This window comes from Schistocerca nitens, chromosome 4 (genome assembly GCF_023898315.1).
Source record: "Schistocerca nitens isolate TAMUIC-IGC-003100 chromosome 4, iqSchNite1.1, whole genome shotgun sequence".
Taxonomy (NCBI): domain Eukaryota; kingdom Metazoa; phylum Arthropoda; class Insecta; order Orthoptera; family Acrididae; genus Schistocerca; species Schistocerca nitens.
This window is the reverse complement of record NC_064617.1, coordinates 966,262,636-966,277,371: the sequence shown is the minus strand read 5'-3', so window position 1 is coordinate 966,277,371 and position 14,736 is coordinate 966,262,636. Positions and strand designations below refer to the sequence as shown.

The following is a 14,736-nucleotide window of genomic DNA, read 5'->3' as shown; positions in this document are numbered from 1 at the left end:
CCACAAACAACAATAGTACCTTCAACTTGATAGCTGCCATCCATTCCACATCAAACGTTCCCTCCCCTACAGCCTAGGTATTCGTGGCAAACGTACCTGGTCCAGTGATGAATCCCTCAACAATTACACCAATAACCTGACCAGTGCTTTTCTCTCCCGCAACTATCCTGCAGACCTTGTCCACAAACAGATCTCCCGAGCAATACATTCCTCCCCGTCCAACAACAATGTTCCTACCCCCAGACAACACAGAAGCATCCCCCTTGTCACCCAATATTATCCTGGCCTCGAATACATCAACAAATTACTCCGCCAGGGATATGACTTTCTCAAGTCAACCCCTGAAATGAGATCATCCCTTGACAATATTCTCCCCACACCACCCAGAGTTTCCTTTCGTCGCCCCCCTAACCTCCGTAACAATCTTGTTAAACCCTACAATATTCCCAGACTACCTTCTCTACCCAGCGGTTCCTACCCCCGTAACCGATCCCGCTGCAAAACCTGCCCCATGCACCCCCCCCCCACCCCCCCACCCCCCCACAACCACCTACTCCAGCCCCGCTACTGGTAAAACATACACAATTCAAGGCAGGGCCACGTGTGAAACTACACGTCATTTATCAGCTGACATGCCTGCACTGCACAGCCTTTTACACCGGTATGACAACAACTAAACTGGCTGAGTGCATGAACGGACACAGACGAACTGTCCGCCTAGGAGATGTCCAATACCCAGTAGCGGAGCATGCCCTCCAGCATAATTCTAGGGACCTAGGAACCTGCTACACCGTATGTGCCATTTGGCTTCTCCCACCCAACACCAGTCCCTCTGAACTGCGGAGATGGGAACTTGCACTCCAACACATCCTTTCATCCCGCCATCCCCCTGGACTGAACCTACGTTAAACAACCTCACTCCCATTTACTCTTCAGTCTTCTCCTCTTTCCCTTTCCTCTTTAGCCATTCACGCATCTTTTCATCCTACATAGTTGTGTTTATCTTTATACTGTATACCTCTTTACTTCTGTATGCATCCTCTTTGGTTTGAAGCTGGCACAGTACTTACAGTAGAATATCTTTGGCTTCCCTCTGACAACCATGCCTCCATCCTTGCTACCCTCCCTGTTTTTCTTTCCCTGTTGCTTCATGACCTGGGTTATGAGTAACTGAATCCACTTTCCCTTCTTCCCTTTCTTTCCCCTCTCTCCTCCCTGATGAAGGAACATTTGTTCCGAAAGCTAGGAACGTAAATTTTCGTTTCTGGTTTTTGTGTATCTATCGGCTGTACTGAGCTGAGGTAAGTACTGGCCAGCCCCTCTATCTCTTTGTTAGTATTTGTTTCTGAACCACTATTGTTCAATGAAAACTCTATTTCTTCATCTCGCAAGGCCATGATGAAAATAAAGCGCAAAGCTATCAGCCGACAACAATCTAAAGTTTCGAACTGCCGCGCGCCTGTTGTAAGTTGAGCATGAGCGCGACAAAGCAAATGACTCAAAATATACTCCTGTACCATCTCCAACAGTGACATATGCTGCCATCAATAATTTTTTCTTGGTACTAGGATAACCAGAGAGTACTTTTAAACCTACAGAATATGAAAGTAATGCGCTGGGAGTCATTAATATCGCTGATAATCAGCCGACGTAGGAGCTACGTCGATCGTCTTTTTGGGGTACTGTCGGACCGACGTAGGAGCTACATCACTAGTCTCGAAAGTGTTAAAACCATGTATTGTAAATCACAGTGACTTTGGCCAATATCATATTGTATACCTTGTACAACAAATGATCAAAAGGAGCAATAAAAATGTAATGTAATGTAAAGGCACAATTTTTGTGAACTCTGCAGTTTATATTGTACTGCTACTACTTCTGAAATCGAAATGTGCTTCATTAAAGAGGATGTATTTATTCATGTAACTTATCAGTCTCATTTTCATGCTTGCTTGTTATTTTTGAGAATGAAGACAACAGTGAAACTGGCCTGAAGTTTTCAGTGCTTTCCGCATTAAGGGCACCACTCACGCAAGCTTTAGGTACTCGGGGAAAACACCTGGACTAAGGAATTCATTTTTAATGTTTGTTAATGGGGCTTGTACACTATCTAAGCACACTTTCAGAACAGAGACAGCAACTTCATCTATGCCTGATGACTTCTTAATTTTTTATTGTTGTACTGTCTTCCTAACTTAAAACTGTGTTGTGAGGAAACATCATTGTGTTTTCTGTGTAAGTCATTGTGGATGGTACATGTTTATAGGAAGATTTGGCTGCAGCTTCTACACAATACCAAAGAAATAATCATTAGGAAATTTGCTAATTCCTGAGGACTTTCAATTATCCTGACCCCATAAGTGAGTTATATGTTGTTATACTTGTGTCCATCTTTTCCAATTCCTTGTTTTACAATATACCATACCACTTTGCTTTTATTTTCTACATTATATATTAATTTGTCATTGAATGATTCTTTTTATATATTTTTTCCATAAGCAGTATTCTCCTGTAATTTTTTTTTTTAACCTGCTTTAGTACTCTTGGAACTGTGGATTAGTGCAGAACTTTTGCAAAGAACTGAGAAATTTAAATGTCTGTGAGGACTTTCTAATACTCACTCTTAACCTTCTATTTTCCATAGCTGCAGCTGTAGAAATGGCTACTTTTGGAAATGTCACCTCAAAAATTATTTCAAACAATGTGCAAAATTTAGAGAACTTAGCATTTACATTGCTTTCCACATATACTTCATCCCAGGTTTGATTTGCCAGAGTATCTTATGATCTGAGAAAATTCTTTTGTAAGCCTGCAGTTTCACAGGTTTTGCTGAACCTGTTCAGTAGGCGACATATCAGCTGAAAATGCATGCTAAAAAATCGAAGGTCTCCTGTACACTGGATTTTAGATTGTACGAGGGCAGTTCAATAAGTAATGCAACACATTTTTTTTCTGAAACAGGGGTTGTTTTATTCAGCATTGAAATACATCAGGTTATTCCCCAATCTTTTAGCTACACAACACTATTTTTCAACGTAATCTCCATTCAATGCTACGGCCTTACGCCACCTTGAAATGAGGGCCTGTATGCCTGCATGGTACCATTCCACTGGTCGATGTCGGAGCCAACGTCGTACTGCATCAATAACTTCTTCATCATCCACGTAGTGCGTCCCACGGATTGCGTCCTTCATTGGGCCAAACATATGGAAATCCGACGGTGCGAGATCGGGGCTGTAGGGTGCATGAGGAAGAACAGTCCACTGAAGTTTTGTGAGCTCCTCTCGGGTGCGAAGACTTGTGTGAGGTCTTGCATTGTCATGAAGAAGGAGAAGTTCGTTCAGATTTTTGTGCCTACGAACACGCTGAAGTCATTTCTTCAATTTCTGAAGAGTAGCACAATACACTTCAGAGTTGATCGTTTGGCCATGGGGAAGGACATCGAACAGAATAACCCCTTCAGCGTCCCAGAAGACTGTAACCATGACTTTACCGGCTGAGGGTATGGATTTAAACTTTTTCTTGGTAGGGGAGTGGGTGTGGCGCCACTCCATTGATTGCCGTTTTGTTTCAGGTTCGAAGTGATGAACCCATGTTTCATCGCCTGCAACAATCTTTGACAAGAAATTGTCACCCTCAGCCACATGATGAGCAAGCAATTCCTCACAGATGGTTCTCCTTTGCTCTTTATGGTGTTCGGTTAGACAACGAGGGACCCAGCGGGAACAAACCTTTGAATATCCCAACTGGTGAACAATTGTGACAGCACTACCAACAGAGATGTCAAGTTGAGCACTGAGTTGTTTGATGGTGATCTGTCGATCATCTCGAACGAGTGTGTTCGCACGCTCCGCCATTGCAGGAGTAACAGCTGTGCACGGCCGGCCCGCACGCGGGAGATCAGACAGTCTTGCTTGACCTTGCGGCGATGATGACACGCGCTTTGCCCAACGACTCACCGTGCTTTTGTCCACTGCCAGATCACCGTAGACATTCTGCAAGCGCCTATGAATATCTGAGATGCCCTGGTTTTCCGCCAAAAGAAACTCGATCACTGCCCGTTGTTTGCAACGCACATCCATTACAGACGCCATTTTAACAGCTCCGTACAGTGCTGCCACCAGTCGGAAGTCAATGAAACTATACGAGACGAAGCGGGAATGTTTGAAAATATTCCACAAGAAATTTCCGGATTTTTCAACCAAAATTGGCCGAGAAAAAAAATGTCTTGCATTACTTATTGAACTGCCCTCGTATGTTGTATTCAGCAGTGCTCCACACTCTTAACACTTGGTGTTTGTGCACTATGCGACTCAACAGTACAGGATGCCAGACAGCAAGCTATATGATAGCACCTAACATATATTCAGCTCTACTTCAGGACAGCTTGAAGGTACTGAAAACGCTATTTTTTCCACTCTGTATGCTTATGACAATGATTAGAATTTGAGGCATTTGCTGTTTTTGGACAATAGGCACCTATGTAGTAGTAACATGCATACCACAAGCAATAGATAGTCTTCAACCATCCTTGCAAATAAGTTCACAACCTTTACAGTACTGAAACTTTTTTCCAACACAATGAACAAAGCTGTGTGATTTGTTACGGCCATAGACAATTTGATAATCACCCCTTGCCGTGGTTACGTTGCGTGATCCAGTACCAGCTCATCACTGTGTACAACTGATTCACATGTCTTCCTTCCCCTGCTTCCCCTTCACAGATCATTCACTGTCATAATTGCATGCCATGTGCATGCATTAGTTATAAAGTTGTAATTATCACATCAGAAAAATAAAGTTATTTACTTAATATTTTGTTTGTTTGTAGGGATGTGTGTGTATTCGTGGTACTCATTGAAATCCCCACACCACAGCACCATAGCGTGCCTACTTTACCACGGCAAGGGGATTTGAGTGTGTAATAAGACACTTGTGAACTAAGATTACAGACAAGTACTTGTGAACAAATGAAAAATGACTACATAATTTTGTTTTTTGACGTGACAGTTAAAACTTGGACTACTTCTAGTGTGAGCGGAAATGATACTGTGTGACAAACCCATTTCTAAAAGACTGATTAGTTGCCCTGTTCATACTCACTCACATTCTGATATTTTGCCCTTCAGTGTCAGCAGGACATACTGGCACTTGCTGTGGTGTTTCCACGTTGTTTGATGGCTCTTCAATGACTAGACTTGGTGTAGAACTGGCCTTTCTGGTTTTGCAAGAGAGATCACTTTTGGGCCCATGTAAGTGTCTTCTCTCTGCACTCTTTATCACTTGGTGCTTGTATGCTGGTCTGGCAGTTCCCCATGTTTGAATTCATGTGGCCCGGTCTTCTTGGGTGTTGCAGTTTTCATGTGCATTAGTGGCCTAACTACAAAAACTTCTTGTACATACGCACACCAAGAATAAACAGTCAAGTCACCTAAAATCAGTTTCACAATGTAACCCAAGTTGAAGAGGAGTTAGAGGATAATGTAAGAAAGATAGTGAGGGTTTGTGAGGCCAGTATATATATAAAGTCTAATCCATCAAGTGAAGAATGAGAACACTATGCTCATGAGTTGGAAATGAGAACTAAATCTGATCTCAATTGAAATAATGTGTAAAATGTCTGGGTCGTGCAGCCATGATTACCTTATTGCCATTCAAAGCATCTTGTGTATCTTAGCAGGCAGGCGATGTTACAAGAAAGCATTCATCGGTTTATGCTGCTAAGGAACAGTGTCATGTGTTGGTATGCACGTGGCACTACAGTTATTTGTTTTGACTCCTATTAACTGGGTGGTATTTAGATGTTTTATTCCTGTTGTAGTGTATGACTGGCAATTCAACAAGGCTTTTCACTTCTGCTTTAGGTACTCTTGATGTTACAAAGTATTTGACACTTATCTATAGCATTATCTTTTAGTTCTGACATATTGTGGGTAATTGTGACTGTCCCTGTGTAACCTCCGCGTGTGACACAGTACTCGTTAAAGCCTGTGCTATGGTAAGTACATATCCTAACCCATTGCCTACGTATGGACCAGACGCACAGTTACAATTTTAAACATCTTACAACAGTTTCAACATTTGTTACATTTCAATTCTATTACAATATTGCTTGACATTTGACATAAACATTAATATTCACATTGAAACTTATTTACAGTTTTCTTAACACAATGGCCTGAAACAAAAAAGAAATGAAATCAGTACATCAATTACACAAGTTTATCGAAAAATCGGAAGAAGAAAAAAATTTATATGTACAATAGCACAGCGTCGTTGTTGCTACACATGGTTGCACAAATTAAGTTCTCCTTCTCCATAGACCCATGGTTTATTTGCAACCTGTTATCTTAAATTCACTTGTTTCGCTCTCTGTAACATGGACATTAACTGACAGTTCACCTCGTTTCTCTCCAGTCTGCCTTCCCCAAAACATGTAATATTGATTTGATTTAATAACAGCTAGTTCTCATTGTTATCTGTCTTATTATCATTTGTAAAGGAAAAAGCTTCCCAGGTTAACAGTGTCTCTTTAATTACAGCTCCTGGACTGTCACAATGTGCATCAGAATATTCCACTGTATCATTAAAACGAACTTCCTGGTAGTTGATATTTGGATCACTAATTTATTCGTTAATGTGAATCTCAGATATTACAGCATCCACAGTTTTTTTTTTTTTTTTTTTTTTTTTTTGCCAAAACAAGAAACCAAATAGAAATTTGCGTAAGGGTACAAAGCCTCCCATCAGTGTAATCATTAGTAAATAGTTATAAAAGTAATCTGACTACAATGTTTGAAGAACAAGAACACAGCCCAAACCACTCCCTGTGCTGTCGGATTGTCACAATAATTTTCCAGGTAGTGCTGGCGGCAGCCAGAGGGTGCAAGCCTTTCCGGTAGCCAGTGATGTTGCATGTTAGCATGGATCCGTGAGCAATGCAGACCAGTTACATATTAGGAAAGTTATTTATTGGTATTTGTGCCTAATAAGTAATTTCAAACAGTGAAAAATGCATTATGGAATGACAATAATGTGGAGAGGATAGATTGTTACTCACCACGTAGAGGAGGTATTCATTGGCAAACAGGCACATTGAGAAAAGAGCAGTCTTATTTTTCTGTCTGCCTACCTGCCACTCAGTGCCTCCTCTGTGTGGTGAACAGCAATATATCCTTTTCATATTATTTGTTAGTAAGCATACATGTAATGTATGTGTTTTTATTGTGTGTGTGGCTTGTAGATCAGCGATTGATGTGAGCACATAACTAGGTGACAACATGGTTTTGTTATTTTCATGAAGATAAATGTCATGAATAGAATAACTCCCATCCCTCATGGAATTTTGACTTCACCTAAGCCTGCATATCCAAGAAACATATAGTAGCAATTCATTTCAGTCAACAGTGCACGATCAACAACCAAACCCTTGCCTTTCAGCAGACTGGGACAGCTACTTGGAGTGAAGAAGTCAGGTCAGTACAATTTCTGAACTTTGTGATCATTTCCGTCGTGTTCAGATTCACCTGTAACCCCTGCACGGACTGCAGTCTCAGTACACACGAGGTCAGTACTGTGTATACATTCGTAAGAAGTTTGTTATTATAACCAATTGTAAAATAACAGTATGTTATACCGCCGTGGGCTTTCTGTTGTTCGCTTATAAAATAAAACCTTTGTAACTGTTACATCGTGTTTTGTTTTCATAACCTTTTGTTTGCTGACCTGCATGTTAGGATTGTTCATAGTTGTTCTACAAATGGGATTATTAATGAAATGTGGTAGCAGTGCATGGAAATTTTTTCTTTAGCTGTTGCTGTAGTAAAACTGAATTGTTGAATGCTGTTTGATGGCTAAGCAAAATTGCCTTGTGGACCCCTTCCCTACCTGTAAATTCCGTACCCTTTTTCCAGTTCAGAGTTAAGTATTAGCCTCAATTATTATTCTCGAGTCAGGAATACAAATATATAGACTGACAATCAAAGTAGTAAATAGGCTGGTAAGCCACAACGTTTTCATCTGTAAATGATTTGGGAGTAGAGGTAACAACTCGCTGAATAGTAGAAATGTTGAGTCATCGACACACAAAAAAGAAGACTTTTCTTGCTTTCTTCATATTGTTCTCGGATTTTCTCATCTCAGTTGTGATCCGTTCAAGAACTTCCGTATCAATCAGTTTTCACCGTCTCTTGGGGAGGGGGCAATCGCCCTCAATAAATGCCAGTTCTACTTTAATAATTACAAAAATATGACATCAAACTTAACAGCTTTGGACCATGGCATTTATGGCCACTAAACCAAATTTAAAGAAAAAATTGCTTAGTAGGAGGTAGGATTGATGTTGTTAAGACATCACATATAACTTGATTTAGCATAGCAAACAACTTTTTTCCCCCTTCTGTGTCTTCTGATAGATTTAGGCTAAGCATAGCACACAACTTTTTTTTCTCCTCCTGTGTCTTCTGACATATTTAGTCTCTAGATTTGCCAACAGTTTACACTGTGTAAGTTGAGTAACTGTCTCAATAAAATATTGTGGGCTCAATTAATCTTATGGTAAATCCAATGTCCACGCATTTTCCTACACTTTGTTGTAATGCCAACATAACTCCACAACTTATCCATTCTTTCTCCTCAGCATCTGAGTATCCTATTTTTCTGCTTCTTTACAGCGTCTTCTGGTGTGCAATCCAGCACTGCGGATGGCAGCTGATGATGCAATGGCGCATCTTTACTTCAGTGATCTCAGTCCTGCCATTAAAAATGACCGCTGCCAGTGACTCTGGCCATGTCCTGTGAGTGATGTTTCTTCAAACCCCACTGTGTACTCACTAGTATGGTAAGTATTAATTTCAGGAAACCATTTTCTTAATCAATTTTCTGTTCATTCATGACACTGAACAAGATTTAGACTGAGTTAACTCTGAAGTGTAGTGCAATGTGTAATATAAGGAGCTTCTATAGAGGACACAGAGTGAAGGCAGTGTTTGAAGGGGGTGGGGAGATGCATTATTATGTTGTGTGATTTTATGTATTACCATTTTACCCATTTGTGTATGTGGTGTAGATGTACAAAAACTGCCAAGAAAGTGTTTTGATAGAGATAGAAGATTGGAAAATGTAATTTGTCTTTTTATTGGGAATTGCATGGCCACAGGAAATGTTGCACATTCTGTGTACTGTCAGAGTGTTTGAGTTTCTTGCCAAGTATGTTCTGTAAGAATGAAGGTGAGGAATTATTTTTACAACTTGTTAACAGCCTGATTATCAAACTATGTCTCAGACTGACTTAACCCTCTGGGCTTTACAGACTGTTACTGAAGTATCTGAGCATAGTGCAAGACCTAGTTCACTCCATCATTCTGTCAGTACACCTGTCCTCCTTTCTGGATAGCTGTATTGGAAAGAGTGCTGTGTGTGAAAGACAAGTGCCCAAGATTGGAGTCAGGGTTGATTACACAGTTTTAATCTGTCAGCAAGTTTCATAACAGTGTACGTTTCACTGTGAAGAGGAGGATATATGCCGTTGTTAATTATCCCTCTCCATTTCTCGTTTCATTGAGTACTACTTCAGCAATGGATTAATGAAAACCTCTGTGGAATTTCAAAAGTAGAAAAGAACATTAGTATATTCAGGCTTTTGTGTGAGTTGTCTGATATATCTGGTATGACCACAGCCATTAAAGGACAAGGGATTAACATACAATTTTAATCTCTTTGGAAATTTCATCACTTTGTTTTAACACCCTTGGAAATTTCATCATGATAATCATTTTAAGCCTGCAAAAGTTGACTTGTCCTTAGAAACATTTTTCCCTGTGCTATCAACCATACCTTAACACGTGTAATGCCAAGTGGCCACCGTCACCATCAGGAGAGCCTCATGCCTCACACCCGATGCCATGGCCTGGCCTGGCAGCGAAACATCCATCAATGTGCATGTGGCAGTCAGTGTGTTAATGTGTTGTGGGCTGATTTCTGCAAGTAAAGCCTCAATGGCATATTAATGCCCTGCATTATGGACTGCTGCTCCCATTGGTAGCTTATTCACAATTTGTAAATAGAGCTGTGCACTCATTACTTCTGAAAGATATATTCTCAAATGGTATGAAAGGCAGTGAGTGGAGACAATACGAGAGTGGAAAAGAGGGGTTCTGGATTCGAGTACCCGCTCAAATCAGCATTGTTAAAATGTTATAAGCGAGAACAGAGTATGATTCACATCACAAGTTGACAGGAAAATATTTGAAAGTATTGTGCATATTATAAATCGGAGGCTTGCTGATGGTATAATTAATTTGATAGTAAAGATGAGTTTCTGTGGTGTCTGCAACAGTGTGAATAAATTCCTATGCCACTGCTGCCGTATCATCTACATAAGCTTAAATGCTGCTGAGGGGCGAAACAGTGCATTAAATTTATTTAAGTAGTGTGCAGAAGTCAGTTCTTAAAGTCATCCCAGTACATTCCAGTCTAGAAACTAATATAATATTGCTGTTGTCAGGGCTCTTAAATGCTGTGTCAAATGTTGTCACTTAACCTTTGCAGTATTTTAATATGTGACTTCTATGATGTAGTGGTAACAGGAATAAAATTTTATGGAATAATTTTGGTGCATTCTGTGTTTAATCATCAGCTGCACATGTGCTAGCATTTCAGCAGAGATGTTTGAGCAGGCTGCAGTAATACATTGTTCATATCATCGAGTGCAGTTGGTATGTCCTTGTAGACAGTGTCTTTCGGCTTTCTCCACAGAAAAAAGTCTGCATGCATCAAATCCTGGGAACTGACCGGCCAAGATATAGGTCCCCTGTGTTGAGTCAAATGATTTGGGAACAATTCGTCCACTATGGGCTGGACAGCTATAATTTTGTGTGGCTTCATCAATAGGCAAGGTACTTGATACATACGTATCATGTCTTTAAGCTCATGTACACAAGTTAACACAATTTTCATAATTGTTTCCATGTTGCTGTTGATGGAGAGAGGTGTGATAGGGATGGAACCTATGTCACTGGAGAACGTGAAAGATACTTGCCTGATTCATGCCACTTCCTTGTGTGATTGTGCAGGAGCTAACGTGCGCAGCAGAAAGGACATTTATTTCCCCCTCTTCTGTGGTCACTTGTTTCCTTCTGTTACATTGTCCAGGTGTTACACTACCACTTTCACGTGACTGGTTGAAGAGGTTGATAAATAATTGCCAAGATGATTGATGCCTGTTGGGATATCTTGCCTCGTACATCATACAAGAACGAACTGCATTCTTCCTACACTCTCCATATGCCATGAGCATGACAGCTTTTTGTGCATTGGTAAATCATATCACCCGTGGAGATGTTGCACAACACAATATCTCGTAAATAACTCACACTAGAATCCTGCAACAAACACAACTGACATTTTAATTTACTCTACTTTTACTTTGTTAATATCAATAGACATTGTTCCACTTAAAAAAGTGTAAGTTTGCTCATAAAATACACTTTATGAGTATTATTACAATGTGTTGATGGGCTTCAATATGAGTCCCTGACTACCAAATCATTCTGTGAAAACCGCACACCAGTAACATTCTTAATTTCTGCAATATTTGTAGTACAAGTTTTACGTGATCCACCCTGTTTATAACCAAATTAGTATTTGTGTACAGAGTGTAGATATAATTAACTACTTTGCAACAATGTTAGATATTTGAGATCCCTGTCTGTTATGCAGACTAAATTATGCAGTACCACTTCTGAAGACAGTTATTAGCAGATAAAGAAATGCCAAGATAGTGTCTACAGGTTTGGTTTTCTCTGACATTTTACTGTTCTGTTTGTGTGATGTAATTGAAATAATTAAACTTCCACTTCCATTGTTTTTATTTCTTGCAGTTGTTGTGCTTTGCAGAACATCTCTGCCATCAACAGGAGTTATACCTATGAGAGATGCTGCTGAATGGATGGTATATTTTATTCACAATGATTCTTGTGATGCATATGCTTGAGATCCTGATGTTTGGTACTGAACATTCCTAAGCAATATGTGTACTGTGCTTTGTCCATAGTTTCTTAAGTGGAAAGTTTTTGATGTATAATTGGATAATCACAGAGTGAACTACACATATTATATAAATACCAAAGATGAATATTTTCTTTTTGAGTGTATTACTTCAGTGTCTTTTTATGTAAGTGAGCCCCTTATTATTGTGAGAAGAATATAATGAAAAATATTAGTTTTTGGATGGATGAGTCATTAAGAAATTAACTGAAATCTAATTGTGTTGTGTAAAGTGTTAAATGTGCCCATATTCTGGTAAAGACATTGCTTGAAAATATTTTTACAATGTGAGCCTCTAAAACAGTATTTGAAATGTCTGAATGGACTGTGCTGTAGTGTAGTCTAAAAAAGTTTTCAGTCTTTGCTTTTTGTCATACCTTGATTTTAATCAGATCCTTTTGTGTGTGTTTCATTACAGAAGTGTTTCTGTTACTATTTGTTAGTTTAGAATGAGTATTTCACATAGGAGCTGTGATGTTTTGAGTATGTCATTAGTCCTCTTTCTTTCCCTGACAAATGTATTCCCTATTTTTGAGTTGCAACACAATTAAATTAGTTTAGTAATTCTTGCTTCATTAAAGAGCTCAGTTAATTCAGTATTTAAATTCTACTATTACTGAAATTTAAACAGAGAAAATTTAACACAATACTACCTATCTTCACTGCTTTTTACTGTTTTAGAGAGTGTTGCACCTGAATTGTCATTTTGAAACAACTCTAGTCTTGATATCAAAATCTAGCAGATAAGATAACTTCACTGGTCAAACATATTAGTCTCTTTCATCATGTTAGGATATGCCATGTTCCTGATCCTTTGTAACAAGTGCAGTTTGCTGTGATGTTGATTGGACAAGGCTGTGGATGTAGGAAACACCATTGTCCAATCACTATACTCATTAAACACCACATGGCAGTCAGATTAAAAAACTTTGATCCCTAATATTTTAAGCACTGTTCCAAATACCCACAGATATCTTTAATGTGGTCTCTATTAGGCGACTTTTCAATCATTCCCAGATGCATAATTGGCTCTGGACATTCATTTTACTGTGCAACCTTTGAAGACAGTGCTGCTTAAGCTGCAATTTCAGACAGGCGAATGACAAAACATGGTTGTCATGCATGTTGTTGCTGTTCCTCTTCACAGTACCTGTCAATTGAAGTGAAGGATCCGTTTCCTTAAAATTAAAACAGAACAACAGAGATCCATCTCTAGCCTGCACAACTCTTTTTTTTAGGCCATTGTCCCAGAAGACTTTCTGTGCTACCCAATGAACATGAGGCTACATATAATTTACAAAGGTTGAAAGGGGGTTAGTTTGATTGAAGAACATGTTTACTGTGCTCTACTGCATCAAAATCTTTCAACCTACTGTATGCAGGCAGTTTTGTGAGCACAAGTGTGTTTCTTGCATGCACCTGTGTTATAAATTTACAAGTGACTGAATTCCTTGCAGTATTCATTTTGAGACCTGCGGGAATGAAGCTGTCATTAGCTATGAGCTGAGAGTCATGCTTTCAGTCTCATTCTGTGTTGATCAGCATTTGCTCACAATTCTGACCCGGTGAATCCAGACAGTGCTATCTGCTGAGACATAGTCAGTGTAATCCATCACATCTTTCACAGCATGACTTTTGGTACACCTAAAGGCTGTCTCACAGTTTTTACTCTCCATCACATTGTGTCTTGCACCTCTTTGTTACATCTGACTAATGACAGAAATAATTCAGTGGACTGCTTCATACACACTGTAAACACTAGCTACATTCGTCAGTAGTTTACCCTACACTCCACATAATACCATGCTATGAGCAGTTCCTTGACGGAATTGTTAAGTTTGATACACATGATGACTAACCTTTGTCTGGTGAACTTAAGTTATATTTATTCTAAATATGGCAGAAAATGCAACTGGCATTTTTGTAAAGTATATTTTAAGTCTATATCCAATTTTATGGATGCAGTAATACTTTATACAATAGGTAAATAATTTATATTTGTACTTTGTCTGTAAGACTTCTGTAATAGTCATTATGCTAGACATTCTTGTTTGCTCTGCTGTAAAATCTGTCCATCAATGTAAAATATCCATATTAGTCTGAAAATTTTAAGGTCAACGTGGTTTGTAAAGAAAGGGACCGAATCGTTTTAACGAGCACGCGATACCAATAAACAGCTTTGTGTGTGTACGGTATGTTGACATATGACTAGTAAATAGAGCACTCTACCATTATATTTAAAAAACAATGTTAGATGGGAGTAAAGTGACAGTGGTCCAAATTTTTGCTGTTTTATTGCTTATTCTCAGAGTGCTGCTCTTACTATTTTAAATATTAAATGCTATGTCTGTTTTTTTTTTTTTTTGACGTTACAGTTTGTAGACGATCAACAAAGCAACAATATTGAATCTACCTTCTTTGCTCTATATTTTGTTTTATTACACATTGTAACCGAAGATAAAATTTCATTACTATTCTGTTTCATTGCTTATCACAATAAAAAACTGGAAGATAGTTAAATCTCTTTATCTGTGGCTGTGTAATGAGGTAGTTAGGCTTTGTCCTTATAATTGAAGTAGTTTGTCCCTTGGCAAGTTGTATACCATATTATTTGCCCTGAGCAAAATGACATGCTGGTTAATGTAGTGTTCAAATCCCTGTCCAGGCATGCAGATTTAGGTTTTTTGTTCT

At 39.1% G+C, this 14,736-nt stretch overlaps 1 protein-coding gene across 1 annotated transcript in view; it reads left to right on the top strand.

The window, feature by feature from the left end:
- LOC126253645 (cyclin-dependent-like kinase 5) overlaps positions 1-14,326 on the top strand; it is a 46,552-nt gene extending 32,226 nt beyond the window's left edge. The window contains exons 7-8 of the mRNA XM_049955148.1: positions 8,673-8,839; positions 11,880-14,326. Coding sequence (XP_049811105.1) covers positions 8,673-8,780 — 108 coding nt within the window. The 3' untranslated portion in view covers positions 8,781-8,839; positions 11,880-14,326. The remainder of the gene's footprint in view (positions 1-8,672; positions 8,840-11,879) is intronic.
- The last annotated feature ends 410 nt before the right edge of the window (positions 14,327-14,736 follow it).